At 35.7% G+C, this 17,513-nt stretch overlaps 1 protein-coding gene across 3 annotated transcripts; it reads right to left on the bottom strand.

Annotated features, from left to right (window-relative positions):
* Positions 1–413: 413 nt before the first annotated feature.
* On the bottom strand, positions 414–17,276 carry LOC136803664 (deoxynucleoside triphosphate triphosphohydrolase SAMHD1-like). 3 transcript variants are annotated; one of them, XM_067060384.1, is made up of 3 exons: positions 16,742–17,276; positions 2,384–2,662; positions 414–2,045 (listed from the first exon to the last, which is right to left on the bottom strand). In XM_067060384.1, exons 1-3 carry the CDS (start codon positions 16,830–16,832, stop codon positions 742–744), a joined length of 1,674 nt encoding a protein of 557 aa, XP_066916485.1. In that variant the 5' UTR covers positions 16,833–17,276; the 3' UTR covers positions 414–741. The 3 variants fall into 3 exon arrangements, with proteins under 3 accessions (XP_066916485.1, XP_066916487.1, XP_066916486.1); XM_067060386.1 differs by lacking the exon at positions 16,742–17,276 and adding an exon at positions 13,618–13,658; XM_067060385.1 differs by lacking the exon at positions 16,742–17,276 and adding an exon at positions 9,792–10,000.
* Between the last annotated feature and the right edge of the window lie 237 nt (positions 17,277–17,513).

Genomic DNA, 17,513 nt, shown 5'->3' with positions numbered 1-17,513 from the left:
GTCAGACTTGCAATTCAGCAGTCCCACATCACACATCCTTATAGTTTAACAACACATTCTTTATTTATGCATCTTTTTTAACAATAACATTAATAACAAAAAGTAAACGCTTATATTAGCATATTTTAACCCTACAATTACAATTTACAAAAATATGTGTGAAAATTCTTATAATTTCCTACACTACAAAAAAATATTAAAAACCTTTTATATATATTCCTTTCATTTACAAGGGACCTCTTCAAATACTAAATTCAATTGACTGAATTTTAAAGGGTGAAATAAAAAAACGCCTTAGTCACACCCCTTTCTCATAGACTCACTCGAATAATTAGCCAAATTAAAAATTATCTTCGAATTTTTGTCCCACTGAAAATAATCAATTAAATCAATCCTTGCTGCAAAATTATATGCTATTTTTTCCCTCCCCCACTGATTTTTCTGACTTGAAAAAAAAAATCCCCAGCCATAAAAAATGTTGGAATATCAATCCCCATCGAGTTTCAGCCCGTTATTTTTATCCCCAGTGGCTGATGGATGGGTCTGTGAGAAGGGGGGTGCTTAGTCTGAACTGACTATAAAACCTCAGTAGCCAGGTATGTAAGGCAAAAGCTAGCAAAGGAGAATCAACTTTTGTTTAGTAACCAATGTTTTTCGTTTACAGTAAAGTATTAGAAAAATAAATTTATATCAATTTTCAACACCAAATATTAAAATAATTCATTAAATAGAAAGCACAGTTTATTCAGAATCCGACGAAGTGACATAGCCATTGTTTTTACACCAACGATAAAACGCTTTCCTGATCTTGACAATTTTCTCTGGCGCTTTACAAAAAACACGAATGTAACTTTCCTCGAAATTCCTCGGTAACGAACTACTCAACTCTGTGAGCTGACGTTTCTTCAATTTTCCATTTTTACCAAAATAATTCATTTCAATCAACGGGTTTTTATCTTTCTTACCGAAATTGAAGACACTTTGAGAAACGAAGATTTCATCTTCGCTGACGTCATCATCAAAAGCGGCGATCTCATTGGCTACTTCCTCTTCAGAGAGAATTTTTTGGCTTGATGAAAATTCATTTTCTTCGTTTTCCACTATCTTCGGGTTGATTTCTCCACAAAAACGATACAAATCTCGCTTCTGAATTCGACGTAAAAACTCTTGCGCTTTCTTTATGTCGTCATCTTCATCATTCAAGCACAGTATTCGATAAAATATAGAATCGGTCATCAACGTGTATTCTTCCATATTTTTAACGGAGGTCGATATTCCGAATTTTTCATCAGAAAGAAGCATTGCTTGAACAAGGAATTCCTCTACAATTTGAGTTGTTTTATGTTGATAGACTTGTCGGTGCAACGTCCAACGAATATGAAAAAGCTCGTATAAGTTCGATTCCTCTTTGTCTCGGGCACAAATTCGAAGCTCCTCTTTTCCTTCGTCATTTTTGACCGGTAGAATTCGGACGTTTTTGAAATATCGATTGAAATCGAAAGAGTTTCGAATGCCAGCGTGATGCGTATCTCGAGCAAAATAATCGAATTTATCACAATCGATTCCAGTCGCTTTGTTCGAGACAATCTCAAAAAGAAATTGCTTTTGCAGGGATTGGTCGCGGTAGTTGGTTTTGATTTCTTTGTTTTCTCCACGAATCATTGCTTTAATGAGATCTGTCTCAAATTCACCGATGCCATTTTCTTGTAAAACCTTTCGAACTCGCTGGTTCTTTTCAATCATATAATCAAACAAGTCACATGACCCTTGCTCATGTGTCCACTTGTTCTCTTGGTCAAAATTTTTACATCGTTTAAAAAACGGACCATCGAAGAGATGAGAGAAGGGACCATGACCGAGATCGTGACAAAGCCCAGCAATTTTTACGCACAAAATATCTTTGTCAGTAATGTCGATTGGGTCTTTGTAGACATCTTGATGGAGATGTCTCAATGTTGTTAACATTTCGCCACAAAGATATGATGTGCCAATGCAGTGCTCAAAACGATTGTGACAAGCACCGGGAAACACCCAATATCCAACACCTAAATAAGAATAGGAAGCAATTCAATGTTTTCTTTTATCACAGGAAATGCATGATGCTACTGCTTATTCTCCTCCCTTGCCCAAAAACTATCCTGTTTAACAAAAGAAACATCCAGAAATTATTTGGAAATAACCTAGTGTGTTCCATCCGTCCTGAGCCTTCCATTCACAGCCAATAGAACTTTGAACGGACCATTCAAACAAGTGCGCAATTTAATTGATGAGGGTGTCTCTAGTAAATAAATACCACCACTTATTTTGGCTATATAAGAAAAGATATTCCTTTTAAACATTTTGAATCTTGCAAAAACCATAAAATAAATCTAAGAAGCCTTACCTAGTTGCTTGATGTCTCTCAATCTTTGAAACTGAGGCGTATCAATAATGGCTACTAGGACTGGATCAAGACTAATTGGCCCGTGTACCGAGTCTTGGAAAATCTTCGGAAAAGAAAATAATTGTCGGCCTTCTGACGGGCTATTTTGTCGTGATTTCTTAGGTGTCGATTCGTCGAAAAAGCCGTCATCTTTACTCTCGTCATGTAACAAGGGACTCAATCTTCGTTTTGTCGGTAACATTTTTCTCGTACTCGAAGCCATATTTAGATTTTCATCATCTGAAATTTGAAAATGAGAAATCTAAATTGCTTCAATTTTATAACGTGATGGATGGTGATAAATATCAAAGCACATACATGCACCTACTAACGAAAAACAACTGACTATTTATTTGCTTCCTAGCCTTTGCAAACGTATCTATGTGAAACGTTCCTTATACGGTTACAAGAATCATTCAACAATAAATGCAAGGCTGACAATTTTCACAGAAATCCACTTTAAATTTCTAGACTTTCAGGAAATTCAAGTGATCCTTTCTACTTAATCAACAGAATTCCATCGATTAGTCATCATTCGTTAATATTTTTTATCAGACAAGTGTTATTGGCATATACCCAAAAAATGAATACTTCAAGACATATAAGAAAGGCTGATACCAGATTATCCCCTAATACAGGTATATCAATAACCGATTATTTATTTAGTTTAATAATAAAACACAGTCAATACATTAATCCATTTTTGAAGTCTAAATGAATATTCACTGGAAGGAGGTCTCTTAACATTTTATAGCATTCCATAACCTACCTAACAAAATCCATCCCACACAAGAAATCGTTAGCCAACTTAAACAAAAGCATGCATTCAAATACCCGACAAATTAAACTATGCAAGAGAACGAAGTCAGAAGCATTTATAGTCTAGACGGACATTCAAACAGATAAGTAGTTTCATAAGACTTAACTGAATGGCTGCAATGTCGATCCTGGTAAACTTAAATTAAGTACCCTTTCCTACACGCATGTGTCACAGATCCGCTGGAACCCCAGCCTCACTGGAAAATTTGGCCAAAATTTCGTCCCCATTGAAAAAAGACCCTACAATTTCAGCCCCACTGGGAGATTGACTTGATTTCATCCCCATCCGAAATTAAAAGTAAAAAATTACACTCCAAAACCATCCCATCCCCACTGGATTTTTCGAATTAGGAACAATTCCCATTGGGATTTCGATAAAAATTGTTATCCCCGTTGTGGGAAAAACTTGCAAAGTTTCACCGAGGCTGTGATACAGGGGTGTTTCCCTGATGCGTTTTCATTCAAGAGTTTATAGGTTTAGACTGATCTATTTCCTTTCGCTAAGCAACACCACGATATCCATTTGTCTACCCCTTTTTTTGGTCAGCCTAAGCTGAGCATTCAAATAGGTAAAATTTTCTTCCACAAGACGGCAAAAAAAAAAATCCGATTTCCCGATCTCACTTTGATTTATAAACTTTCTTCCGATCGGGTCAACTTTTTGGGTACTTTTAGCGTGTGTTGTTTTTACAGATCATAATGTGGTGTTTCAAGATGGCGGCTCAAGCGATAAGTCGATAAAGTGTTGTTCCAAAGTTTTTCCAGTGTGAATCTGTTGCAAGCTTCAATTTCTGTCATTTATTTTTTTAACTCGGCAAATCAAACACATGATTTTCATCAAGGGGATTCTTTTTCTACATCTTTTGAAGGTTTAAAGCCGTTTGCTCAAGTTTTTGTTTATGTTGAATTTTCTGATACTTTTTATTGTTGCTTTTTATTTACAGTAGTTTTTGCAATAAAAACATATTTTTCTTGTTTGCCTCTAGAGGGGGATTGATGGTGTTATAATGTTATTGGAATTTGATAAAGTATACAAAAGTACAGCTACTGTCTAAACTTGATAAAGACTGGATGCAATCGTGTTTTTTTGGACGTTTCGCTTCAGACGACCCTGCCGCGGATACACCGGACATACCAGCGTTATTTTTTGTCTGGTGTTTTCTTCATTAAATTTTCAAAAGTGCACACTGGACTGCATGTCTGGTACATTTTTCTCTCGGAAACAAAGTACACCAGACACTACACCGGACTTTTTTCCAGTGCAGTGATTTATCCATATATTTGCGCACCTGACAAACTGCACCGGAATGTCCTGTGTATCGGCAAGGTTGTGGCTTCAGTCATATTATATAAGGTGGATCGCAAAAAATTGTTTGGTTCCCGTCATTTCTACTTTAAAAAGTGAGTCGTTCGGTCGGTCGGTCGAAAATATTTTTCTGTTAAAGAAGCAGCTACATCTTGTTAAAGGGAATCCGCGTGGACTGGTCCGAATTAAGAAATTGAGAAACCGTCAACCGTGGATAAACTGGTTTTCGGTTTACTCTCCATTAGCACGAGGCTCGCTACTTCGATTTGAAAACTTGTAAACACAGAGCCGGCAGAAGTTGACAGTGGGAATCCAGCAAAGCAGCCGGAAAAGCTTTCAGACTTACAGACTATACCTGCTGACCGTAAATCAGGGTCAGTCAGATGACGGGAACCAAATGATGACGATCACATCTCCTATTATTGGACTTGCAAAATTATGACAAATGGTCAATGATCAATTACTAGTATATTAATATATATATATATACAGTTTTTGTTGAAATTGATCAAATTATTTTTCACGCAGTTCCGAACAGCAGATTTTTCTGATCTTTGCGCACGTTTTTGGCTTTAACTAAATGGTTGATATGGAATGAATGGCGATTTTAAAATATTAATCATTAAAAATAAAAAAAACGCTGTCAGTGCTTGGCACGGAGGAGAAGACTTCCAAATGAAATTTATCGCTGCTCGGCTGCCCTGTTGAGTTTGTTTATTATGGTCATGTTGTTATTCCGCCCAGGCAGAAAATCAGCCGCCCAAATTCATAGACCAATCAAAAGAGAGCTTAAAGCGAAACACGGGAAAAATGAGCTCCCCGCAAAGTTATGAATTTTAAGTTTCGCTTTCGATTATCATTTGCGACCAGCAAAGTCTTCAAGATGGTTGTGTACATGTTATGAAGAGAGTGTGCATGTTGTGTAACTTGATGGTACTAAAATAAGTTATATACTGTGTAAATTTACTGTCTGGATGCAAATTGTGTTTTTCTATAGATTTTGATTTTGTTTCAAGTGAAAAGTGGGACAGTGATCAGTCACATTTCCTTTAATGGAATTGCAGAAAATTATGGCAAATAGCTTTTGGAATTTGACCAATTATACTAAAAAACAGTTCCTGTGTTGAATTTTTAAAAAGACTGAACAATTTATCACGCAGTTCTGGATCAGTCACATTTCCTTTAATGGAATTGCAGAAAATTATGACAAATGGCTTTTGGAATTTGATCAATTATACTAAAAAACAGTTTCTGTGTTGAATTTTTATAAAGACTAAACAATTTATCACGCAGTTCTGGACGCAAATTATTTTTACGTATCTCATTGGACTTAAAAGTATACAAAGACCCCAAGTATACAAAAACACAGTTCCTGTTGAAATTTTATAAATATCGGACTACTGCAAAGTTTTTGATGCAAATTCTGGCAAATTGTGTTTTTCTAGAATGTGCGGTTAGTGACTAGCTTAAAATTGTTAATGGCGACCAGTTACAATTTCTGGTAGGAGCTGCAGAGAATTGTGACAAGGTGTTATATATTGGAATTTGGTAAAGTATACAGACTAAAATTGTTCCTGCTTTAGAAATTTATGAAGGATAAAAATATTTTTCACAAAGTTATATATATACTGAAGATATGTAATATCAGTCATTTTAAGGAAAGGAAAAGATTTGATATATAAGCAACTTAAAAAGATCTAGATTAAAAAAAAAAGAATGTTTTTGTATTTTTGAAGATTATACATTTTTTTATTTATTATTTTTTTGAAATCATTCCAATATCGAAACAAAAGAGAGATGGTAAAATTTAAAAGAATGAGAAACACAAAACCACCAATTAACAACTCTCAACACACATATATAAATAGAAAACAAAAACTATGCCTGAAGTCCCGGACTTGTGACCGGTTTAAAGCGACTTTACACGTGTTACGGGTACCCATAACACTCAGTCTCCCTCAGGCAATATCTAAAACCGACCCGCAGTTCCAAACACATAAACAAACTAAATAATAAAATAAAATTAAGAAGGGAAACAAGCTAAAAGATATTTATAACTGATCCATTTCTATATAGGCAAAAACTATGTTTTTCAGGAGTTTGCGGTTTTCTTAAAGTTTGTAGCTTAATGGCAGTCAGTTACAATTTTTAGAAGAAGCTGCAGAGAGTTACGACAAAGTGCTATTGGAGTTTTATCAAGTAAACAAAAAAAGTATAGTTTCTATGTAATCATGAACATATAAACGGCTGGACGTCTATCTTTTATTGTCTATTTGAAGCGAGCTTCGTTGCCGCCTGTATTTCAAAATTGGTATGAAAAATCCGACAATATTCTGTCATAATTTTATTTCTTTGAATTATTTAGGTAAAAGGATTGATAGAGCTTGAACATTACTCCTAATGCACAAAAAAATTATTCTCAAATTTTTTCACAAGTTTGCAATATATTCTATCGACATTTTCAACTCTAAAATGCAGAATTTCAACTGCGTGTATACTTTTGAATCACTTTTGTCACTCCAATAATTTTTTTTATGACTTAAAAAAAATAGCTTGCCAAAGTTGAGAGCCTGTTTCATAAGAATATCGAAATTAGAATGTGACACTCTCTAAAATTATTAGACACTTTTAAGTCAAAATTTAGAAATATTAGTCGGAGTTTTGACAAGCTGACGATGATTTTGCCTCTGTTATCTTTGTTATGATATAGATAAACGACTTGAGAAGAGTAGAACAACAGAGACTTTTGTCGAAGTTTTGACGTTGTTAGCAAGGTATTCCCAAGTGGTATATCATCAAAACCTATTGTTTCATTTTATGCTTTTAACGAGACGGCAACGAAGCTAGCAGCCTTTTCTACAAAAAGACAAAGGAGATGGATGTCCAGTCGTTTATATGTTCATGATGTAATGAAAACTATAATTGGTTCTGCACTAAAATTATGGCATGTATCTTTATTTTGGGTTTGACTTTTTGGCAATTTTCTTATTTATTTGTAGTATAACACTTTGGTCAGATATGGATATTGTCTACACCCAACAGCAGTGGCAGGGGGTGCAGGGTGTGCAGTGCACCAACCAGATCTGAGAGGGGCGCCAAAAGAGCTTTTTAAGGGGGGCGCCAAAATTTTGTTGATGTTTAATTGGGCAATTTGGCGCCCTTTGGCACGTTTATAGCGCCTTCTATAAGTACAATGTTAATTTGTTTCGCCTGCGGCGCTTTATTTTACCTTCTTGCATCCTTTCTCTTGAATTTTTTTAAAACTTCTATCAATATAGACGATGTTATCGTCCGTTACAGTGATAGTAAAGGCGGGAAAATGGCGGTATGGCGTTATGGCGGTATACGGAAAAAAATCGGCGGGAGAGTTTCGAAGAAAGACTGGCAACTCTACCGACTGTAAACTCTTTTCGGCAAAAAAAACCGTTTGCGAATTTTTTTATTCGGCTTTGGGCTTTTTTCTTAGATAGTGATTCGTCTTAGACTATAGCATAGTCTACTATGAAGTGTTGTGTATCCACCAGGAGTTAAAGAGAATGCTCACCCCAAAAATGAGAGATTGCCAAAATGGTCAAAACTTGTTGATTCTCGCTGTGGTTTTTTTGGTCTTATACTGACTTACTTTCTCCGTTTTAGAAGATCTTTTAAGCTGTTTGACCTTTCTTACACCAAAATTTTTTGCCTGCGGCGCCAAAATTACAAGCAACCCTTCCTCCCAACTTCTGAATTTTTGACCTCTTTCAGCCATTGATCTTTAACAGAGAGTACAGTAAGACCAGCGGCTCAACAGTTTAAAGATTATCAGGTAATTTTTCTGATAAGAGTTTTAGAAAGCAAAAATATAGACTAAATCGACTTATCAGGTATAAAATTTCTATTTCAATGATTAGGGGCTTTACTTTTAACCAGTCACTGCTCTTACAGTTTAGTATTTTCACTTAATGATGGAAGGCGCAAATAAGGACAGAAATACTACTCAGGCAAATTAAGGCCTGTCCAGATTTTTCAAACTTACCTCAATTTTTTATCACCGTTTCCACTTGTCAGAGCATATCACTTCATACAGCGTATTGGAGTGTAGATCACTGGAATTGCTGTTCCATAATTAATTTTTCCACCCAAAAAAAGATATTAGGCAAAAACCAAAAAATGCTGACGTCAGCAAAACTTGTTTTTTGAATAACTCCAGTTTGGCTTATGGTATAAATATTAAATTTGGACCAAAGTTGCACATCATTAAAATGATCATTTTGAAAAAAAGAATTTTTGAAATTTTGCTGACGTCAGCACTTTATTGCAAAATTTCGTATTTTGCTGATTTCTGCTGACGTCAGCAAAATTTGCAAAAAAAAAATATGCAAAAATGTTCCTATTATTGATATGCAACCTTTGTCCAAATTTCATGTTTATACCATAAGCCAAACTGGAGTTATTCAAAAAACGAGTTTTGCTGACGTCAGCATTTTTTGGTTTTTGTCTAATATCTTTTTTTGGGTGAAAAAATTAATTATGGCACAGCTATTCTACACTCCAATAGGCTTCTTTCGATGTATGAAGTGATATGCTATGACAAGTGGAAACGGTGATAAAAAAATAAGGTAAATTTGGACGTGCCTTAATTTGCCTGAGTAGGGGCGCCAATTTCATAGTTTGCACCACCAAGAAAATTAAGCCAGGCCGCTACTGCCCAACAGAAAAAATGTGTTATAACTGACTAAAATGAACAAAAAGTTTAATTACACTAGACTAACTAACATCCCAAACGAGCGAGGTTCCTAGCCTTTTCAACCGGCAGCTAATTGCCATTGTATCGAACGCTGATCTAACATTTGCTCGCATCTCGTCAAAATTATCCATTTCACCCCTTTGACCTTCTAACCCCTTTGACCCTCTAACCCTTAACCCTCTTAGCTCTTTTGGCTGACCTTCCAGCCTCGGCTGGTTTATTCTAAACTGTATTAAGCAGGAGGTTTTTAATCTGAGGGAAAATCCATAAAATCCATTAATTAAAAATTAGGGTACTCTCCCAAAAAACTTTTCAAAGGGAAGGTTTAAGCACTTTCAGGAAAAGTCATAAAATGGTGGGAGGAAGGGGGCTAATCATATGCCATTAAGGCGATTCGAAAAATTGCCAAAATCATCTCTTTACAATTAGGCTGTGGCAGTAAAAGGGTGAATGAAAGAATGATTATGACGATTCGAACCTAAAATAGCCTCCAAAAAGAATATAACGTTTTGACTTACAGATAAAATATTCAGCTTCTTGGCCAGAGGGTATGGATTGAAAACTTTCCATTTTCAGTAATACGACGAAAATACTCACAAACTGTCTCGAAAGCAAACGTTACGCGAAAAAAGCGTTGTCAAGATGCAAAGATTTTGATTCCTCTCACAAGCAAAAAAAGAGAAATCACTTTAAATTACAATCGTATTGCTCATTAAATTATTGCAAAAGATATACAGAAAGAAATGATATAATTGTATCAAATATAGAAAATAGACTGATTATCAGCTGATATCGCCACTCTAAATTTTCCTTGTCATTAAAGATCGATAATTATTAGAATGTTTTTTGTAAGCATCACTATCAGAAAAAACCATTCAATAAACAATTCTACAACAGAACTCAGAACTTAAGACATCTTTTTTATAAGAAGAATACGATACGGTGAGGCTTATAAACACCACAAAAAATTAGCCTGGATGTTTAATGTTAAGAACAAGATTATGGTATAAAATTTTAACATTATAGTCCAAAAAGTACCTCAAATTTAACTTACTTTAAAAACAAGAACAGGATAAGAACAATTTGAAGATCAGCAAGGTGCCAAAAATAAGAACAGCTCCAGCTGCCCCTCTTTAAAAACTTCATTGTGGCCTTCAAAAAATAGTATAGTTACAATTTTACGTCAGCTTATTTATGTTAACAGTTATGCAAACATGAGCTCAAAAGAGGGGACACTATCAGTTCAGAAATTCCACAGGAATTTAAAATGTTTGTTACGTCAAGCAAGCAAATAAGGAAAGCGTATTTCTCTACTATTAACCATACGTCTTTTATATAAGAGCAAATTAAATAAGAACTTAAGGCTTTGATGGCCCAAATAGTGAGAACAATTTTTTGAGGCTTCGCGGTCTCCAAAACATCCAATTTCTTAGGAAATCACACAAAGATACTCATTAAAAGGTGAAAATAAGAATATTTTAACAAAACCCTTAAGCTTAAAACTTAAATTAAAAACACCCGAAGGCTTCAAAAATTTTCAATGTTCTTATAAAACAAGTGTATGAACAGACACATCGACGATTTTAGAATGGCGTCTTTTGAAGTTAGCAGGAAAATCATATGGAGGAAAATGAAGAAGAATTTACACAAAAAAGTGTTAAAACGAAGAGTGGAGTGATTTGTGTCGGGCATCTAGGCTTTTATTACAATTTCTTCCCTCAAAACAAAACAAAATTCCTATAAAAGTTTTCCGACCCTTAGAAAGACTTATTTTCGCAATTTTTTTTGAGGTGAAAAGCGACCCTTAAGGCATGAACCTATCCAGCAACCATTCTTGTCTAAGTACCCCCCAGGTTCATTATACGTCACTGCAACTAGTCAATACATTTCTCTAAGCTAATCAAAAACTATTCAGCAAACACACAATCAACGGTACATTTCAACTTTTTCATCATAGCAAAAAAAAATCGTCACCGTATCAAAAACAGAGATCAAATTTTCAACTGCTTTTTTTACTAATTCGTCCTTGTCATAACATCATGAACATTTTTAACATTTTAAATCTCTAAGAATAACCAGCCCCCTACTTTCCAAAGTTTTGAGAGAAAACTCACAAGGTTAATCTGTAGAACCAAATGAAGTACAAACACTCGCTAAGCTCGACTCAAATCAACTCAAAATTTGGAAAGCAAGATTAGCATTATTCCTGATTTTTGTAGCGACGTATTTTGACTTGTGAAAAATCAAAATGGCCAATATTAATATTTTGCCTGAGAAAAAGAACAAAAGTTTTTCTGTTTATTGAGAAAGAGCCCTGCTTCACTATACGAAAAGAGGTTGAAGATCATATTCCCTGACTTGAGGTTGTCTTTTGACGTCCCTGGCTTAACATGAATGAATGAAGCAATACAGGATGAAGAAAGATTATGATTTTGTGACTGACTTGCCAAGAAATTTCCCTCAGTAGGCAATACCTTTTCGACCGTAGTCGCGCGGGCATTTTTTGTCCGCTTTATCCCACTAAAATCGCCCCAGTCCTTTTTTGACGCATTTTTCTATCGTCTATAGGTGCAAAAAAAGGACTGGGGCGGTTTTAGTGAGATAAAAAGCGGACAAAACATACCCGCGCGACTACGGTCGAAAAGGTGTATAAGATGAGATGTCATCTTCATTTAAAACTACAGTTCAAAGTTTTACTTTCATCCCGATTGGCAGGTGGTGTCTATCCCTCATAAAACATGCTCACCTCCTAGTCACTGACATTGGTGAATTTATCAAAGTAAAAAGGTCAGTTTTATGACCAAGATTACCAATACCTTGCATCAATTCTATTTCGGCTTTGAGATTAATAAGAAAGACTTTTCTAAGAAAAACAGTGTACAAAATCGCACTTAGGTGATACTCGTAGAAAGCTAAAAAGTCTCGACACTTTGCTAACAAATTTGTTTTCCAATAAGCATAAAACATGAGGCTTGGGGACACGAAAAGTTTATTTGCGTTTGTGCAGGTTGGCAGACGATATCATCCACCAGGATGCAAGTGAAATTTTTCAATCTGCGGACCTAGACGGGGGTTCGTTATTATCAGTTAGGGTTAGGGTTGGAGCTCGAGAGTCACAATAAAGGCCTTCTTAGGGGCATTCGTACCCTAAGACTTAACTTAGGATCCCGTAGGGATCCTTGTAGGGGCACCGGTACGGTTGGGAGCTTTCTTAATTAAGGACTGTAAATTACACGCTGTAAGTATTTGTGAATGACGGCTTTCTCTCCTGTCTCGTCGGCACAAGCGGTTAGGCACTGGGTTTGTAAACCAAGGTTGCTTGCATTTGATGGTTCGAGCCGGGGTCGGAGACCTATTTCACCGGTACAGGCAAATTTCAGAAAAATACCTTAGAAAACAGTTAGAAACACTTGAGAAAGTCAGAAAATCAGGATAGAAGATAGGAAAGTAGAAATTAAGGGGGAATAAGAGAGGATGCATCCTGTTGGAGTTTGTGCAATGCAACATGCTCCATCCCACCAACACAAGAAAAAAAGTGCGTGTCCCATGGGGGTTCCATGGTTTCTTTTTTTGTTTCATGGGAGAAAAAGTGAGGGAAATACCCAAAAGACAAGCAGATTTTGTCCCAGGGACAAAAGTGAGATTTGACTTTAATTGGTAGAAAGAAGAATGGGGTGGAGACACGAGAAAGCGTTTCAGGTTGGTGGGATGGAGCATTTTGCATTGCACCAACGCGACAAAAACTTTTCGTGTCCCCAAGCCTTAATTCTATTTTGGCTTTGAGATTAATAAGAAAGGCTTTTCTAAGAAAAAAAGAGTACAAAATCGCACTTACAATCATGGTTGAAATATATTGAGAATTCCTCTTATTTTAACGTTTTTCAAGATTTAAAGTTCGATGGTCAATTTTGGGCTATCTCTTTAATTTAATCGAATACTTCAATTTGGGAGGGGTTGGCAGACTTACAGGCTATATTCTGAGCCTTATTGGACTATTTTTGAGCCTCGAAATCCTCTGCCGTTAAAACTCAGAGTTAAAACTCTACCCTTCGAACCTACTTTAGAGCACTTACAAATCGATTGTGGTTTCAAAACTTCCCGGTGAATTTCCCTTTTTCTCAGATATTATGACCTTGATTGTAGGTGATACTGTAGAAAGCTAAAAAAGTCTCGACACTTCAGGTTTGGGGACACGAGAAGTTTGTTTCATTAATTCTATTTCGGCTTTGAGTTTAATAAGAAAGACTTTTCTAAGAAAAACAGAGTACAAAATCGCACTAAGCTTACAAGTCTCGACACTTTGCTAACAAATTTGTTTTCCAATAAGCATAAAAACAAACTTACTAAGAAAATCATCATCAGAAAAAAACCAATACCAACACAAACCTAAACGAAAAACATGAATATATCCACGACCGTGAGATATGTGATATATATGTGAGAAGTTTTTCCCTGTAGCATTAAGGTTTAAGTTATGAATAATACACATCATAAAAAAGGAATATTCCCAACCCGATTGAACCCATTGAAGGATAATAAAAAGGCGATACAATTGAAGATGGTGAATAATTAAAAAAAAAGCTGATGAGGAGAATAGGGGGATCTGCGTGAGGATTTTTTTATTTCTCTGATAATGTTTTTCGTGAAAGCAACCCTTTCCAGCCATTGAGTTTCAAGCCCGAAGGGCTAGAGGCGAGACTCCTGGATGGGAAATGAAACCACCTATTTCCCATCCAGAACGCCCGCGCGTAGTTTTTACTCAAAACCCGGATTGAAACTAAAATCAATCGCTAGATTTCAAAAAATGTATTCCTCCAAAACAAAGGAACCGCTAAATACAATCCGTCGTCATGATTACGGCGCGTTCTATGCACGTTTTGGATGGGAAATAGGTGGCTGCAATTTCTCTTGCCTGAAAAGACCTAAAGTTTCGCCTCTAGCCCTTCGGGCTTGAAACTCAATGTTTCCAGCGTTCATAGCCCGGGGTCCACTTAAAGCTTTTTTATAGACTGGATGGCGCGATTAAGTGGCCTGGTAGTATATGTCAACTCCAAGTAGTTTTTTTTTATAACTCGGATTTTTTAACATTCTTTTTCAAAATGGCGACCTCGTCAAATGCTCCTAGTCTACTTCACTGGACTCATAAAAAATTAACAGAAAGCAAAGTTCAGCCAAAAGTAGACTCTAGTCTACAGCGTACACAAATAAATGCGAGGAATGAGTCATTTTTCTCAGATGAAATATTTTTAATTATTTTGGTCGATACCCGAAAACACTGAAAAAGATGTGATTTTCATATCTTATACTGTACCTTCCTTCCTCGGCGATGAAATACGTTTCAAAATAAAATACCGGAGAAAACAAAACAAAAAATTGATTTGACGTCAAAATGCCGATAAGGTACGTCAACCATAAAGTTTACTTTCAAATTTTCAAGTTGGGAAAGCCATCTCTAATTCTTTTTCATTAGAATGCTTATACAATATATTTGGACCAAGTGACATACATTAAAATAAGGCTCGAGAACTGTTAGAAAACTGAACGTTGATATGAATGAGATTGAAATTCATGAAACAACTGCTGGAGAAATCTTTAGTCAATTTTTTTTTTTAGATTCGTAGCTTTTGAAATTCTTCCACACTTTTGCATTCTTATCGTTCGCCCTTTAGTGCACCCGGCGTGACCACAAGGTTATGTCACCATCCTTTCGATGTGGATTTGTGATACTTTTCAGATTTGTTTGCCTCTTATTATTCGTTTTTAACTAATTTAGTCTAGTGATTTTTATATTTACCGTGTCAAATGTATATTTGTGAACATTAAAAACACAGTTCTGTGTATGCGACGTTCCGACGGTTGTCTTTACCAATATATATATAGTGAAGATATGTAATATCTGTCATTTTAGAAAAAGAAAAGTATTGATATATAAATAACTCAAACTGATAAAAACGAAAAAAGTTAAGAATATTTTTGTTAATTGTGTGTATTTACGATTTTCATTCCGAAACAGAGGGTAATTTAGCAAAAAGTTAAAGGGAATTTAAATAGTGGTATGTGAAAGAAAAACCTAATCCAAATGAAGATAGAAGAAAAGTAATAGTGGAGAAACAATGCATTGCAAAAAACTTTTTTGATGAACACACTTCCGTACAATCATTTACACGAGTTCATCATAATACATACAAAATGGGGACAAATACAAAAGCAAACACATCAAATAAATTAAAAAAAAAAAAAAAGGTACATACACAAAACAAAACCCGAAGTCCCAGACTTGTGACTGGCATAGTGACTTTCCACGTGTTTAAGGGCCCACACTCAGTCGCCTTCGGAAAACATAGTAAAAAGGAACTGACCAGCAGCTTCCAAATAAATAACAGACAACAAACAGACACTACAACAAAATACAGTACAAAAGGGCAGAAAGACACACTGTACCAACTATCCCACGTACACTACAGGTGAAACAAACATTTGTAACAAACACAATCTTACATAAAAATAGAAAAAATCACACAAAAACTGAAAAGAATAGAATCGCAAGTTGGCCGAGAACCCGGTTCGGCGTGCCGCGACGGGAGGACTGCACAGGGCAAAGAAAAGTAGGAAATGAATACCTCCGATGCTAATGCTAATTCTTTAGACAGAAAAAAAAAAAAAAAAAAAAAAAAAAAAAAACAAGAAAAACCAAACAAACAAACACACATACAATACACAAGAAACAATTTCAATTTCACAATTTGAAAATATGTAAAAATTCTTCGACGGTTTTCCCATACTTCATAAAACAGTCAGGAAACCTGGAAAAACATTTGACAACTTGCTTCTTCAAGAAAGCGTTTGAAGCACCCTGGTTTCGCATTCGAATGAAAAGCTCAGTGACTCTAGGAGTCAGATCTTCAAACATGAGTGTGCTACGTGCTATCCGTAAAATTTCTGAAAAGACGGATCCATAAAAAATGCACGATGGGATGTTACTGTCGGCATGTGGCATCCTTACAATGAAGAAGGGAAAGGCATCTCTCTTATCAAAAAGTTTATATCTAAAAATATTGTTTTCAACGGTGATATCTAAATCTAAAAACGATGCATGGTTTCCATGGTGCTCAACTTTGAGATCTAATTCTTTAGGGTAAATCTGTTTGTAGCAATTATGAAACTCATCTCTGTCATATATATATATATCTCAAATTGCTACAACGTGTATGCGCAAATCAGTTTATTCCAACTTAGCTTTTTCCATAACTCTAAAGTCGGGGATTTTCCACCGCGATATCCTTTTTATTAGGCTGATTCCGATGTAGGGGCTACTATGTAATATATGTATTGTAATATGGTCCATTGATAATGGTTTCAGACGATTACAGGCGGCGGCAGTCGAGTCAATAAGAAATTAAGTCATGAATATCAACAAAATAAGTTTTATCAAAATGAAAAAAAACATAAATCTTGAAGACGTCCTTACCCAATGGCTCAGCAAAACATGTGTTTAAAAGTCTCATCGTTGTGGCACCATTTGGAGGTATGGACTCAATGGATGATGCAAGAATCTTCATTTGTTACCAGTCAATCGCTTGGTTGACACGGATGATCTCCAAAAACGTAAAAGTGCGGTATAATGAGAACCATATATGAGTCTGTTTTCAAACAGTAATAGTTTCGAATGATCCATCCTTTGGATTTATGCACTTTTTGATGGGGGAAGAAGATAAGTAGAAACCACAGATTCTGACTTTGCGGTTTTAATGTGCATAATTTGCTGTTGTTTGAGTTTAAATATCCTTTTTAGCGTGATTGTCCACATAGATTTCAATGACGTTTGATACCGCAAACTGTATTAGTGCGGTGACATGAAATCTGGGTGAACAGGATTTTGCTCTTGTTTTTCAGGTTGAGGTTTGGCCAAATAAATACTTTGTCAGGCATGCCTATAATTCATCCACAGTAGCTCCTCCTATCGATATGTGTAGAAACCCACCAATTAAAACATCATGGCCAGGCGATCTGAAATAAGATAAAATGATCATGATGAAAATAAGATGAAAACGGAATGCCTTCCATATACAATCCGAGGGCGTAGTTGTTTGATTCTATCACCAACCCAGATCTAGGTTTTAAACGATTTCCCAGTATTGGATTGGCTTCCTATTAAGCTTCTGATGAATTGTGTAACGAAAAGTTTCTTACAGGAAGTATCTTTAGAGGTCTGTGGACTAGCTTCATCTTTGTCCCAATTC

The sequence above is a fragment of the Clytia hemisphaerica genome, unplaced genomic scaffold (assembly GCF_902728285.1).
Source record: "Clytia hemisphaerica strain Z4C2 unplaced genomic scaffold, Clytia hemisphaerica genome assembly, whole genome shotgun sequence".
NCBI classification, from domain to species: domain Eukaryota; kingdom Metazoa; phylum Cnidaria; class Hydrozoa; order Leptothecata; family Clytiidae; genus Clytia; species Clytia hemisphaerica.
This window is presented reverse-complemented; position numbering and strand designations above follow the sequence as displayed.

Coding starts and splice junctions, on each gene's coding strand:
- LOC136803664 (XM_067060384.1), bottom strand. CDS start 16,832: ATGAAGATTCTTGCATCATCCATTGAGTCCATACCTCCAAATGGTGCC. Junction 2,663..16,741: donor ATGTTTTGCTGAGCCATTGG/GTAAGGACGTCT, acceptor TTCAAATTTCAG/ATGATGAAAATCTAAATATG. Junction 2,046..2,383: donor GAGAGACATCAAGCAACTAG/GTAAGGCTTCTT, acceptor ATTCTTATTTAG/GTGTTGGATATTGGGTGTTT.